Source organism: Peromyscus eremicus, chromosome 7 (assembly GCF_949786415.1).
Source record: "Peromyscus eremicus chromosome 7, PerEre_H2_v1, whole genome shotgun sequence".
Classification (NCBI taxonomy): Eukaryota; Metazoa; Chordata; class Mammalia; order Rodentia; family Cricetidae; genus Peromyscus; species Peromyscus eremicus.
The window spans coordinates 22,731,117-22,746,087 of NC_081422.1; the positions used below are offsets into that span (position 1 = coordinate 22,731,117).

At 44.5% G+C, this 14,971-nt stretch overlaps 1 protein-coding gene across 1 annotated transcript in view; it reads right to left on the reverse strand.

Moving 5' to 3' along the window:
• Window positions 1–14,971, reverse strand: part of Jam3 (junctional adhesion molecule 3) — a 56,830-nt gene that overhangs the window by 1,503 nt on the left and 40,356 nt on the right. Inside the window, exons 2-6 of the mRNA XM_059267543.1 lie at window positions 8,014–8,079; window positions 7,156–7,269; window positions 2,870–3,022; window positions 2,228–2,430; window positions 1,158–1,257 (exon numbers count right to left, since the gene is read on the reverse strand). Of these exons, the coding sequence (XP_059123526.1) occupies window positions 1,158–1,257; window positions 2,228–2,430; window positions 2,870–3,022; window positions 7,156–7,269; window positions 8,014–8,079 (636 nt within the window). The remainder of the gene's footprint in view (window positions 1–1,157; window positions 1,258–2,227; window positions 2,431–2,869; window positions 3,023–7,155; window positions 7,270–8,013; window positions 8,080–14,971) is intronic.

A 14,971-nucleotide genomic window follows, 5' to 3' on the forward strand; every position in this document is an offset into this window, starting at 1 on the left:
TTTGTGGGCAGAGATGGTATGATCCATTAAAAGACCTTGACCTTGTTAGGTCAGGTCACCTTTCCAACCCCTACTCCCCACCCCCACACCATTTACCCCTCTGTCCATTCATGCCTACTCTATCCAGAAGAGAAAACTGACTCTTAGCATCTCTCTGGCTTAGAAGACACAGGCTATGATAACCCCTGATCAGAAAACATAATAGGACATGGATGGTTTAAATGCAGTTACACTCAAAGCCACTGAGAAGTTTACCAGTGTAGAAAAGACTTTAAGATCTTGTAAGTATTACTCATGAAGAAATGGCTATATTTCTGTAGAATTAGGAACCAGGAGCCCTAAGGAAAGTCACCTTCCTAATTTATAGAGCCTGCCTTTGCTGTAGATTACTTGGGGAGAAGAAAGCTTCAAATCTTAGACATAAAAACTGTTAAGGCAAATGACCTTTCACTTCTCTGGTTGCCTATCCTCGGCCCTCTGAGAGTCCCTGTAAGATCAGGAGGAGGCTCTAGTAGTTTTTCCTTTGTGTAAATAAAGATGCCTGAGGAATGCAGAAAACCTTCAACAGCAAATGACCTAAAGTAATTCCCCAAACGACGGGTGAGACACACCAGAATGCTACATGTACACAGACACTTCCAACAGTTCCGGGTGGTCCCTGGATCCTATGGAAGCCACTGCTCTGGGGGTGGCCACAAATGAGAATCTGAGAAGCTCCCCATGTGGCTCAACTCAGCCTGTCCACTTCCTTCTGACCCGTGAGCCCACTCCCTAGAGATGGCATCACAGAACAGGGAAAAGCACGGGGCTTTGAGTTTCCTGCAGAAATAGCTATTCCAACTGACTGGATCCTAAGAGGCCCATCAGGGTTCCCCATACAACTGGGTTTTGACACTTCTAATTTACCAAATGGTTTATTATACCCTGTGAAAGTCCCATGGCTGTGCTGTCAACACCCACGGCCCCCAGGAAGTTGGTTTGAGGATCATGTTCTTTTTCATGCTCCCCTCAGGCTCCATTGGATTGGAGGGGTCCTTTGTCAGCTCCAGAGGAAAACTGACCCATGGCAAGGGGCTAGCTAAACTGATGTCTAGCATTCAACTTTAAATGTTCTATTCATTCCCCAGACTTCAATGTAATCTTTTCAAGTGACTCACAGACTTCCATGTCCTGCCCCTCACACCTGGATGCGCCTGCATCATTGGAAGCAATGCAGTAGTACTGCCCAGAGTCATCCTTGTGGACAGCATTGAAAACCTGGTTCAGAAACGACAAGGATTACTTCACTCAACAGGACAAACAGACAGGCACCAAGGCTGACACCTGAGGCGTGATTCTCACCTCAGAGCTTGCTACAAGGAATTCTCTCCAGGATACAGAGAGAGCAAAGCTGTGTAATAGCTAGAAGAATCCAGCTTCACTTTCACTGAAGTCAAAGCGATCCTAATAACGCTCCTTGGACAACACCAAATATCCTACTACAATTCACCTGATCACTACATGCAGTTGGAAACTTCACAAACCAAGACAACTCCTGCTGGAAGTACCTCAAAGCCAGCATATGTCCTTTGGTGAGTGACCAAGCCTCTTTTTTTTTTTTTTGGCCCATGTGGCCTCCCACTACTAGTAGGTTATTCTGAAGCAAATTCCCGATATGTTTTATCCATAAGTATGTATCTCTATATTAGTGGTTCTCACCTTCCTAGTGCTGTGACCCTTTTAATACAATTACTCATGTTGTGGTGACCCCAACCATAAAGTTATTTTCACTGCTACTTCATAACTGTAATTTTGCTACAGTTATGAATCGTAATGTAAGTATCTGTTTTCTGACAGTGACCCCTGTGAAAGGGTCGTGTGACCCCCAGGTTGAGACCCACTCCTCTATATGATAAGGACTTAACTATAATCACAATACAATTGTGTTGATAACTGCTTAATAACAAACATCTGCCCAGTAATCACATTTCCCTCCCATGATAATTTATCTGTTGGGCTGATTATTCAAACTAGGATTCTAACAGTGCCTACCCATTTGTTTACTTGCCCCTTGGTCTCTTCTAGATGCACAGGTGCCCTTTTGTTTTACCCTTAGCGCTTATTTATAGAAAAGCAAGCACTTTTCCTGTAGAGTTCCTGAGGTTCTGGGTTTTTGCCTCTGCCTTGAAAAGCAGCCTCACCGGCCCTCCTTAAAAGGTCTGCGTCCTCACTTGAGAAGCGATCTTACCAGCATGCCTGTCTCTGAGTTCACAAGGAAGGAGGAATTGTGGAACCTGGGATTGGCTCTGGAGTCTGTGGGCAGTGGCACGTCGTTGCGGTACCAGCTGTAGTGAGGCCGGGGATAGCCCTCGCTCTCCTGGCACAGCAGTGTCGCCATCTTGCCTACGGGCACAGCCTTCGGGACTCTGCAGACAGGGGTCACTGGCTTCACTGCGGGCAAAATATGAGTTGGCATTGGCGTTTAAATGTCAGCGCAAGCCCCTCCTAACAAAACCCAGTGCAGTAAACCAGCTCCAAAGACCACGCCCATCTGCGGGCTGCTTGCTGCCTGCACCCTGCCCGCTATTGGAGCTCATTCCACCCCGAGTGTCCAATCCCGGTTTCCAGTTCTCCCACCTTCAGGAGTAAACCGAAAAGGAGACTATGCAAAGGCAGGTCCCTCGGCTGGTAAGGAACACAGCCGGTGCTCTACCTGCGGGCTTCCCACCCCAACTCTCGACAGCCTCACTAGCTCCCCTCTCCAAACTGCAGATAGCCCAGCAATACAGCTCTGAAGAATGAAATCCAAACATGAGCCGGTCTCTTATTCTAGAGCGAAGGACTCGTAAGGCCTGGCCAGTGGAAGTGCTTCACATTAACGGGTTCCCACCTTGCACAATTAACTCAATGGTAATCTCATCAACTTCTTTTCGGTCATGTACAGCAACGACCTCACAGCGATAGATGGCTGAGTCCTTCCGTGTCACATTCCAGATCCTTAATGACGTTTTTCCAAACACATCTGAACGACCTAGCAGGTCCCCTATAAAAGAGAAGACACGAGTTACCAGCCACTGGAAGACAGTGTGGGGCTGGACTTGATGGTAGGGCACAAAGACTGCTTTCTGCTCTGTCCCCAGCTGAAAGAAGTGATTTTCCTGAGGACTGGGCCACTGACTTCTTCCCATATAAAACCTGAGCATCAAAAATAGTAACTGCTATTTAAGATAAATCCAGTAACTTTATTTCTCTTTATCATCTCCACGAGAGAATCCCCACTAAAAGGAAAACCAAATAAACATTAAAAAACAAAACCCACAAAGGATGTGTGGCTATCCACATGCAAAAGCTGTGGAAAGCTGAACACTAGCTGCCCTCCCTAGTCAACAAACACCTATATAAGAGCTGAATGAGGTGCCAGGTGAGGCACTCGGGAGGCAGAGGCAGGTGGATCTCTGTGCGTTCGAAGCCAGGCTGATCTATAGAATGAGTTCCAGGACAGCCAGGGCTACAAAAAAGAAACCCTGTCTTGGAAAAAAAATGTTGAATGAGAGTTAGGCTTAGTAGAACATTTATTTGTAACTCTATAAACTTACAGGACTTGAGTTTGAGGTTAGCCTGGGCAACACATTAAGCTCCAGGCCAGCCTGGGCAACATTAGCAAAGTGCTGTCTTAAAAAGTAAAAACTATAAAAGTCTTAAGAGGAAAAAAAGCATAATTTTTTTAGATTTATTTAATTCATGTGTATGAGTGTTTTGCCTGCATGTATGTTTGTACAGCAGGTGTGTGCCTGGTGTTCACAGAAATCAGGGGGAGGGCATCAAATCCCCTGAGTTACAACTGGCTGCAAGCCACTATGTGGGTGCTGGGAATCAAACCTAGGGCCTCTGCAAAAGCAGCCAGAACTCCCAGCCACTGAGCCATTTCTCCAGAAGGCATAATCTTCATGACCTTGAGTTAGGTAATAGCTTTGAACAAAGACATAAGCACAAAAAATTGGGGTCATATTAGATTTCAAAAGTTAAAAACATTTGTACTTTAAAGGACATAAGCAGGTGAACAGACAATCTACAGAATGGTAGAAACTCCATGTCATATCAGACTAGTCTCTGGTTTATATAAATTTATATTGCAATAATATACAAGTTTTTTAAGTGAACATAATGGTTGATTAGATATTTCTCCCAAGAAAATCTACAGCTGCCCAATATGCACATGAAGATGAAACTTCACTGAGATACCTTTATATATATCCTCTATTAAGACTACTAAGGTCAAAGGTCAGATGATCACAAGTGTTGGTAAGACTACAGCTAGTGAGAATGTAAACTGATGAAGCCAGGGTTGGGTAGATGGCTCAGTGGTTAAGAACATTTATATTACTTTTGCAGAGGATCCAGGTTTTGTTCCCAGCAACCACATGGTGGCTCACAACCATCCACATCTCCAGTTCCAGGAGATCCAATGCCCTCTTCTGACCTCTGTGCACCCAACACACAGATCTAGTGCACAGACATGCATGCAGACTTTGGAAAGCAGCCTGACAGTTTCTTCAAGGGCTCACCATGCAGCACCGTGTGATTGATCCAGTGGCTGTCTACTTGGTCCTCACACAGACATGAGTGGGGAACACTGACTGACAGCCAACGTGTGCAAGCAGCCCAACTACACACATCAGCTGATGAATGGATAAAACAATGTAGTAACCACACAGTGAACACTGATTCGGCCACAAAAGGGAACAAAGTTCTGACCCATGTTATATGTGGATGAGTCCCGACAGTACTGTGCTAAGTGAAAGAAGCCAAGAACAAGAGACTGATGTTCCCTTTATAGGAAGTCTCTACAAAAGATCCAGAGAGACAAAGAGTAGAGAGGGCTGCTGAGAGGTGAGGGAAGGGTCCTGACTGTTCACGGGCATGGTTTTCTTTCTTGGCTATGGAAAGGTTCTGGGATTGGACAGGGTGGTATTTCCAATACCTTTGTGAACGTAACTTCAAGGGGGACAGATCTAATAGGTGCTTGGACACAGTCCTACACCAAGGCATAAGGAGAGTCCAGCTTCCAACCAGGTTCTTAGTGGTAGATGCTCTTTATGGTAGCCATTCCTATGGCTAAGGGTCCATAATAAGAAAGTTGTTATTGTTTGTAATGCAAATGATAACATAGGGCCTTGTGCAAACTAGATCAGTGATCCATCATTCTGCCCACCTCCAACCCTGCTCTAGGGAAATAAGAATTTTCTCTTAAAGATTTATTCTTTTATTACATATATGTGTGGGGGGGGGCATGTGCAGGTATGAGTGCAGGGTCTGCAGAATATAGAAGAGGATATCAAATACCTCAGAGCGGGAGCTACAGGTTGCCTTGAGTGGGTGCTAGGAACTGAGCTCAATTCCTCTGCAACAGGACACACTCTTAATCATCTCTCCAGGACCCCAAAAATACATTGGGTTTTTATGTTCTTAATAAGTATGGCTTTTTTTAGATTTACTTATTTATATTTTATGTATGGGTGTTTTGTCTGTGGAGGCTAGAAGATGTCAGCTCCCTGGAGTTGTGAACCTCCACAGGGTGCTAATATGAGCTACACATACAGTCCTTTTCGTTGTTGGGTTTTGCGCCCCCCCCCCCCCCCAGTCTAGAGACTGAATTCATGGTTTGCGAATGCGAGGCAGGCACTATACCACCGAGCTACAGCTGTAACCTCAAACTATTCTTAAGAGCAAACAACTCTTGACAACATGCAGAGCTCGAATCACAAAGACTACAACTTCCCTAGAACGGAACATGCCCAACTGGACCTCGTATTCATTTCTTTCCTCAGTGTGAGAAGGAAAGTAACATCTACTCTGTGTGACCTCTGTAAAGCCCCTCAGACATGCTAACAGCCTGCTCCCCAGACTTCTCTAACTGCCCTAAACAGGCCATTTCCAGCCTCTCGAGGCAGGAGAGTGTCCAGGCCCCACCCTACGGGAAAAAAGCCCAAGATCAGGCCACAGAATCCCTCCAATCCCAGCTTGCCCCAAGATAAGGCAAGCCACAAAATCCCTCCAATCCCAGGCCACCCTGGAAAGCTGCACCCACTACGGATCCCTATATAAAGCCTGCCTCCTGCCCAATTCTCTGCTACTTCTCTCCCTCTGTGTCTTTGCCAATAAGTCCCTTGTGGGAAGTTTGTTGTGTTGTGTGACTTTGTGGTATCCCTTGGCTCCCAACTGCCAGGACCCCTTTCCCCTCAGAGCTTTAACACTTAAACTTCTCATCACTCCACCACTACCCCCTTCAGCACTGCCAAGTCCGAGCAATTCTACCCTTGCACTTCCAACGTCTGTGAGCCACAGCTCAGCCACTGTGAGCAACCCCATCCACCAGACTGCAAAGCGAATCTGATGATATATATGGTCCTGCTCTGAGTTGTGCTCATCTCCAGTCTCTTTTTACTTGAATCTTCAAAGGGTATGAGCATGTCGCTTCTCCTAGCACCTTTGGTGGGTATTCTCTACTGCCCTGGCTTGTCTGACAGCTGGTACACTTCATGTCCTCCTCATCTCCCTTTCTGGCTGCAGCTCTTCCTGGTTTCTGTGTGTCCACATGTAGCATTCTTCCCTGCTACCTCATCTCTCACCAGACTACACTTGCTATCTTGTCTGGTACCTGAGTACTCTGCAGCCTACTGCCCAGATGCCTGGTCCTCATTCTCCTCCTCCTTGCCATCCCATGGCAGCTTATGTTAGGCCCACCCCCAGATAATGTCCCGCCAGCCCATGTAGAGAGACCCCAGCACTTCACACTGGACAGTGCCGCTCAGTGAGTACCTGCGGCCCCATGCTGCTGTGATGATCCCTCTGTCACTTGCTCACACTTTGTCCGTCATGGGCCATAACAACAAGGCTAAGGAAACTATCTGCTGTGATTTCTCAGACAGGCAGATTGTGCAGAGATCCAAGTCCTTACTAATGAGCTGATATTGTTGAAGCGGCATTTACAGGTACAGGGAGGCTCAAAATGTCAATGCTAAAATTGAAATTTTCTACAAGAATAAATTCAGAAAATCAGAACAGTCCTAACTACAGGTGCATGTTAGCAGTCTGGGGTAAATCTCAGCTATAAATAAATTCCAAGACCTGTGGACAAAAGAGAAGTAAGTAGCACAGAGGATGATGGGATCATACCTTGAATCTTGTTGTCAAAATACACATATGTGGTTTGGCCATCTTGGATTTTCTTCCATTCAATTCTAGGGTCATTTGTCTGTGAGTCCGTAATGATACAAGACAATTCCACACCTAATGGGCAAAGGGAGAAAAAAAATATAAGATTAATCTTTCCAAGGTCTCAAGGTGATTTTTTTTGCCAGAAAAACAATAAAGGCATTAGTGAAGATTTCACTATAGGGAATACACCTTCCTTTAAAGACACTGAGTCTATTCTAAGAGATTTCTTTGTTGGGTAGGTACAGTGATAGGCAGGAAACAGATGGCAGCCAATGTAAACCACAGAGTGCACTGCTAGTCTACCCATACACAATAGCCATCCTGAACAGTCCTGACCATTACACATAGGGGAGCAGAGGCTGGAGGGGTGGCTCAGTGGTTAGAAGCACTTACTGCTCTTGCAGAGAGTTCAATTTCCAGCACACAACTACCTGTAACTCTAGCTCCTAGCGATAAGGCCCCCTTCTGGCCTCTGCAGCATCCCCCCCAACATGGGCACAGACACACAGTCACAAATAAAATATATATCTTTTAAAATGATAATAGATTGGGTATGGTAGTGGACACTTTTAACCCTAGCACTTGGAAGGCAGAGGCAGGCAGATCTCTGTGAGGCCCAGGCTAGCCTGGTCTCTGTAGTTAATTCCAGACCAGCCAGGGCTACACAGTGAGATTCTATCTCAAACAAATAAATGTATAAATAAATAAATTAATTAAATTAAATAATCACAATAGGGGAAAAGGTGTTGGGTTGGCTGCAGAGCTACCCAATGTCCACTAGGGGGCCCATCCCTCTCCGTGTTTCCTTGTACTTACTTTCAAATTCATGTACCACTGGGTTTCGGTTGCTGGATTTGAGATTCACTGCCTCTATCAAGCAGCCTGAAGGGAAAAACAAAAGTAAAATCAGATACTCTATAGCCCCATAACAGCAAGAAACACTAGGTGGAGGCCACAGCTTTTCCTTCCATGTAGATGTGGATGACTGTCACAAGACACCGGGCATGGGAAAATACATCCTAAACAGTCTCTTAGAGACAAACAGTAGGTGATGCTTCCCTTTCGGTGTGGCCTCTGGAAGGAACCAAGAGAAAGAGAAGAATCTTTAAGCCTACATTCCTTCCCAGTCCCAGAGAAAGCCCTTGGAGTGCTAAAGGCTTTCCAAGCACGTCTTTATTGATGCTTTGCCATCTCTCAGACAGACGGTAGGCCTCTACCATTCCCACCCACCCTGCCTTTCCTTTTTCTTTAGGCATCAAGTTCTGTAAAGGCAATCTTGATGTCACAGCACAGTTAAAACCCATGACCTGAAGTCTCCCCTTCAGAATGGCCGCAACTCTCTCTGGCATGGTGATTAGCCAACTAAGAGTCTACCTTACTGTATTTTTATCTAGCTTTGTGTGTCTAGTACATGGAGAAGTTCACACCAGACTTAAGTGAAGTGAGAAAGATATCAGTATAATGATTTCCATGCAGCTAAGTTTGTAGAATTGATGGAATCAATCAAGATATGCTGCCTGCATGGTCTCAACATTTTCCAACCAATCTCGCAGAGATGATAAACCACTTATAATACGCTGTCCTTCAGCTTCTAGCCTCTAAGAAAAGTTACCATCCCCCAAAGAGGGCTTTGCCACAGAAACGTTTACTGATGGCTCAGGATATTGGCTTACTATGTGGCTAGAGACAGTGCTGTGAGCTAGAAAGAGATTAGACTGCAGAATTACAGGTCTTGGACCTAACACTTGGAGACAACATGGAATCTCTCTAGAACACCATTTGCTTTCTCACTCCTTCTACATTAGCAGGTGGCTGGCCATGACCATCCACTATTTCCTTTATGGTACACAATGATCCTGATGTGTGTTCAATTCCTTATTTACTAAGAATTCACCCACATTTTAGCAAGAGTCTAAAGAGTTGAATAAAAGGTGATGGAAAGCAGAAGCACAATATACCCAAGCTGCTGTTACTTCTATGGAAGGCTGTAGAACCAAGACACCTGAAGATAATCTGGTTTGGGATACCCATGAGCTACTCTTTCTGAAGGCCAGTAGAAAACACTGCACAGCCGCAGGAGAACTCCAGAACTGCTGTCTAGGCACTGGGGTAGCTACAGTGCTGACAGGGTTAATGTTCACAAAGGCCAACAGGTATGTGTGCCTACAGCAAACCTTTGTGTCTCATGATCTAAAAGAACATAAAGAAAGAGCTTTGAAAGTGGAAATACACCTTTATATGACTCTGGAGACCTAACTCAGTTCCTCAACGCTTTCAAGGCAAGCACTTTATTGACCCAATTATCTCTCTAGCTTATATTTTATTTTTAAATGGCACTTAGTGTCTTAGGTTGGGTTTCCATTTCTGTAATAAAACCCTATGGCCAAAGCAACTTGGGGAGGAAAGGGTTTATTTCATCTTACAACTCATTTCACATTCCATCACTAAGGGAAGTCAAGGCAGGAACTGAAGCAGAAGCCATGGAGGAGTGCTATTTACTGGCTTGTTCCTCATGGCTTGTTCAGCCTGCTTTTCTTACATGCCTCAGGACCACCTGTACAAGGGTAGCACCACCCCCAAAGGGCTGGGCCCTCCCACATCAATCACTGACCAAGAAAATGCCCCCACAGACTTGCTGCTATGATCTGATGGAGGCCTCCCTATGAGTTAATGGTCATAGAGGCCTCAGAGGCACTCCAATCAACACAGGCCATGCCACTAACTAGGTGTAAGACCCTCTTGCTGAAGAGGCTTTGGAAACCACTGGCTCTGGATGCAAGAAATAGAGAAATCAACTCAAACTCACCAGGAAACTAGATTACACTGGGCCAGAAGATGCTATGCAGGTTGCCAAGGAAAAAGACAGCAGTTGTTTTACTAAGTGCTAGACACTGCATGCTGCAATACTGACCTCCTGGCAAGATATGGAGACTGGTACAATAATGGTTATGGGGGTAACCCTACTCCACAGGAGGGGTTTTATGCCTAGTACTATAAACCTAGTCAAAGGCTTGGCTTTGGAATGCTACAGCTAATGTTTTGCTAAATGCCTATATTGTCAAATGACTTTCTACAGACTTACGTTTATGCCCATAGACTTCTGCTGCTCTCAATCTTGGGCAGAGAAGCTTCTTTTTTGCAGTGGGTAGTTGTTAATACATAGGTTTATAATTGGTCCAAGTGCCAAGTATAAATAATTATGAGTGCTCAGCTATGCATGCATCATCTATATCAACTTCACATCATCCAAAGCTCAGGGAACTTCACAAAATGGGGTGGGAAGAACGTAAAAACGAGCGGACAGAGAAGAGAGATGTGAAATGCTCACTTTTGGATATGACACAGCTTTGCATTCACAGACTCACAGCAACTGTGGTTACTGTGGCACAAGACCAGTACAAGATCAAGCCAGTCAAAATTCCAGTGTGAATTAGAGAGGGCCCAAGACCCCATTCCTATTAAAGGAAGTACTGGCAGCTGATGGTTTCTGAGAGAAAAAAGAGTCAAACTTTCTCTGGGGATGCAGCTGCTGATGGGTTGCTCATGTCCCAAGGAATGGCTACACACTCATGTGCATATGGATAGCACTAATATGACTCAGGGTTATTAACAACAACAACAAGAGAACATGAGGCTGGAAGAGAAACAGTGTAGGAGGTAATGGGGTGATGTTGGAAGAGGTCGTGATGTATGGATATAATCAAAATACATTGTATAAATGTGTGACATTTTCAAATAATAAAAAATGATTTAAAAATAAACAGAAAGAAATGAAGCACCAGGAGGGGAGTGCAAGCCTGTGATTCAGCACTAGGAGGATCAAGAATTTGAGGCCAGACTATGATCCATGTAAATTCAGGGCCAGTTAGGGCTACAGAGTGAAACCTTGTCTCAAAAGAAGAGGGATGATAAACACCTAGAAATCCCCTCTCTATGGTCTATCTACTTATTTCCCAAAAGCTGAAATGGTCCAGTGGCAGGGATATCCCAGGATGCAGCAGACACAGGTTATTGGAGACACAATGAAAGCAAGCTGGAGAAGAGTTGACATCCTTAAGTCCGGGCAGAGCAAATGCGGCTGTGAGGGTCAGAGGACCCCAGGTCATCTCCTAGTGTTCATAGCCTCAGCTGAGAAGCTAGCTCCAAGAATTACCAGCATCCCACCCTCTGGACATTATACCCATGACGAGAATTTATGCTTTCCCTGGAAAAACAAGTTGGGGGAAGGTATGTTATAAAAATCCGCCAGCTACGGAGTGTAAAATTTCACATATGAGGAGCCAGTCAGTAGGGTGCAGAGAAGACAGACCAGAAATAAGACCTAAACTTGTAGACAGCATGATTTTGTCAGGCACCAACTAGGATGGTTCACTTCTTCTTGTAGGTCAGCTAACTATTCTGCTAAAGGAAATTACTATCCTGCCTGCAGACTGGTGCTTACTGGAAAGAAAAGAACAAGCAGACACTGTAACTCCCCTCCCTCCCCCAGGACTTTGACAGGTGATAGAGCAGAGGAAAGATGCACACTGTGCTGCTGGGAGTCTAATGAGCTGTCCAGTTGAGCATCTCTGGGGCTAACAACATCCTCAATACCGCTGTTAGTTGTGTTTTACCCTTTTGGGGAGCCTGCCACCCAGCTCCCAAATAAATCACCCACAGAGGCTTATTATAACTTATAAATGCCTGGCCTTAGCTTGGCTTGTTGCTAGCCAGCTTTACGTAACTTAAAATTATCCCGTCTATCTTTTGCCTGTGGGTTTTTACCTTTCCTTTCTTCTGTAACCTTACTTTCACTCTTCCTCCATGGCTCGCTGTGTAGCTGGGTGGCTGGCCCCTGGAGTCCTCCTCCTTCTCTGGCTACTTCGTCATCTCCTCACAGATTTCTCATTCTATTTATTCTCTGTCTGCCAGAGCCATCTCTGTCTCTCTCTCCTGCCTCACTATTGGTCGTTCAGCTCTTTATTAGACCATCAGGTGTTTTAGACAGGCACAGTAACACAGCTTCACAGAGTTAAACTAATGCAACATAAACAAAAGTAACACAACTTAAAATAATATTCCCCAACATACTACTGACTCCGCCTCCTGGTATCCCTTGAGTTTAAAGAGTACTGCATGTACTTGCCAGGCAGGGGAACAAAGCCTAGAGAGGTTAGTGACAATAAGGACAGTCAAGACTACAGGCTGGGAGTTTGGACTTGTCATTCTTACTTCCTGATTTATTTCATAAATTTTCTTATAGGAAACATAATGCTAAAATCCACTCAGAAATAGACAGCAACAGATACGTGTAACAGAGATTTTATACTAAAAGGAAAACATGAATCAGACCTTGAAGTCTAAATTGATAGCCCATTGTTTTACTGAAACCCTTTTTAGATGAGTTTGCCAGGGAAGTGGCTAAAAAAGGCGTCGGTGTAATGTGCAGTTGGCACTGTCATCTTCGACCCAACACCTCTTCCTCCCACGGAAGACATGGAACTAAGCTAAGGGGGTGCTAGGAGACAGCGAGATGCCGATGATAAGGGAAGGGAGGAAATACGGTGCTCTGACATTCACAATGCCCTTCCTCCTTGCCAGAGCACCTCAGAGCTACTGTGCTCTTCGCTTCCCCTTCCCTTTCCTTATCTGGAACAATTGTAGCAGCTGTGGACAACAACTGCAGTTTCCTCCTTCAGTGCTCAGAGACCCAGAGATTCTGCCAGGCTCTGGGGCAGGGTGGGGGACAAGTCACACGCTGATCCTTCCCATCTACAGTTCTAGTTCCCTAAGCAAGACTCAGAAAGACACAGATCATGTTTTCTCTCTTATGTAGCTACACAAACACTCTCTCTCTCTCTCTCTCTCTCTCTCTCTCTCTCTCTCTCTCTCTCTCTCTCTCACACACACACACACACACACAAACAAACACACACACACACACACACACACACACACACACACACACACACACGACATTGGAAGAAGTCTAAAGGGAGGAGAAGAGGAGAACAGGGTAAAAGGAGAAAGAAAATAGTGTTTATTTTCTCATATATACGAGGGGGGGAATGTCAGGAGGAGGAGGACTATTGGGGGTGGAAGGAAGCGAGAAGGCAGAAGGAAGGGCAAATATGAGCAAGGTACAATGACAAGCACATATGAAAATGCCACAGTGAAACCCGCTATGCTAACTAAACTAATTCATTTTAAAAGATGTTTTTAAGTACCAATGCCCAACTCCCCCTCGTTCCTTGGAATGTACGCAGCTTTAGGTCTCACCAAGCATGCCTGGACAATCCCACATGTAGTGCTACCTAGGAAGCCTTGAGCAGTCACTCAGCTGCACTCAGGAACAGCCTGCTGCCCAGCATGGCGATGCCCATGCCACCTTTTACTATCCCAGAGAGTTATTGGCTATAATGCTTCTAGAGCCTCAAGCAAAACCAACCAATAACGTAAAACATGATAAAAACAGACTTAAGCCAAGGAGGTGCTGAAGTGTGAACTGCTGTGAGTCTCACCCACACTTAGTTCAGCAAAGGTCGGCTTACTCTGGTTGAGTGTCCTAGGAGCTGTGGCACACTGGGAAGAACTAAGGTCCAAAGGTAGCTCATAGCCCATGTTACTATTGCTCAAAATCTTGATGCGAACTATGCATCTTTTTTTTTCACTTTCTCTTTTTTGAAGTTAAAGTCACGTAAGCAGTAGACCAGATCTACTGACTCACAAAGTGCTACAATAACAAGAGATACAAGGGCTTCTATCTTTAACAGTGGCTATTATTTACCTACAGGGCCAGCTAAAAAAAGAAAAATCAATAATCCTAGCTTTTCAAGTAAATTACATTAACTTAGATTTATATTCATTACTATAAACCAAGATAAAAAGTTTTCTTTTAAAAAAATTTCAGTCTACGATATGTTGTTGGCTAAAAACTAGTTTATGTATGACTAGCTCTCAGAGGATTTATATTTAGCTTTCTGACATTCTGTTCACTTTGTCTCTTGCTCAAAAGAAACTTTCCTCTAACCAGGACTCAAGCACGCAGCGCTGTGGGGCTGCTGGCCCACTGGGGCTCAAGTCTAAATATAAAGCAGTCGCACAGGCCTTTCCATGAACATTAACTACATGTTTACTGTTCAAAACAGAATGCTTGCTTATACTTGATCAGTGAAATCCACCTTACAAAATTTGGTTTGTTTTTGGTTTTTTGGGTTTTTTTGTAAAAAGCATCTTTTCAACACTATCACTGCTTATGAGCCAACTTTCAAGGAATTTAAGGGCAAGAATTGAGGGAGCACAGACACAAAACACTATTGTCCAGAACCATTCACCTACACATACAGCACACTATAAATCATTTAAAACAGGTTCTGACCATAGCACAGCTGGATGAAGCCCTGCTTATGCTTACCCACTGTGATCAAGGCCAAACCAAATGTCAACATAATCACACAGACGCTTAAAGATAAAGTATAAGCCTGGCTGGAGTTGCATGTGGGAGGGCAGGACAGGACAGATAGGAGTTTTAGGACAGCTTGGGCTATAAAGCAAGGCCCTGTCTTTATATATTTAAAAAAAAAAAAAAAAAAAAAAAAAGCCCAGCTGAATATGATGGGATTAAAAATAAATCTGGCTTGGATAGTTAATTTTATGTGTCAACTTGGAGGGTGTTTTTGCATAACATTACTATTTAAACTGTGGAACTCTGGGTTCTGTGATATCATTAGATCTTATCCTAAAATCGGCTGCAGATCTAAATAGAATTAAAGAGTGCCCTCCCGATAGAAAAGGG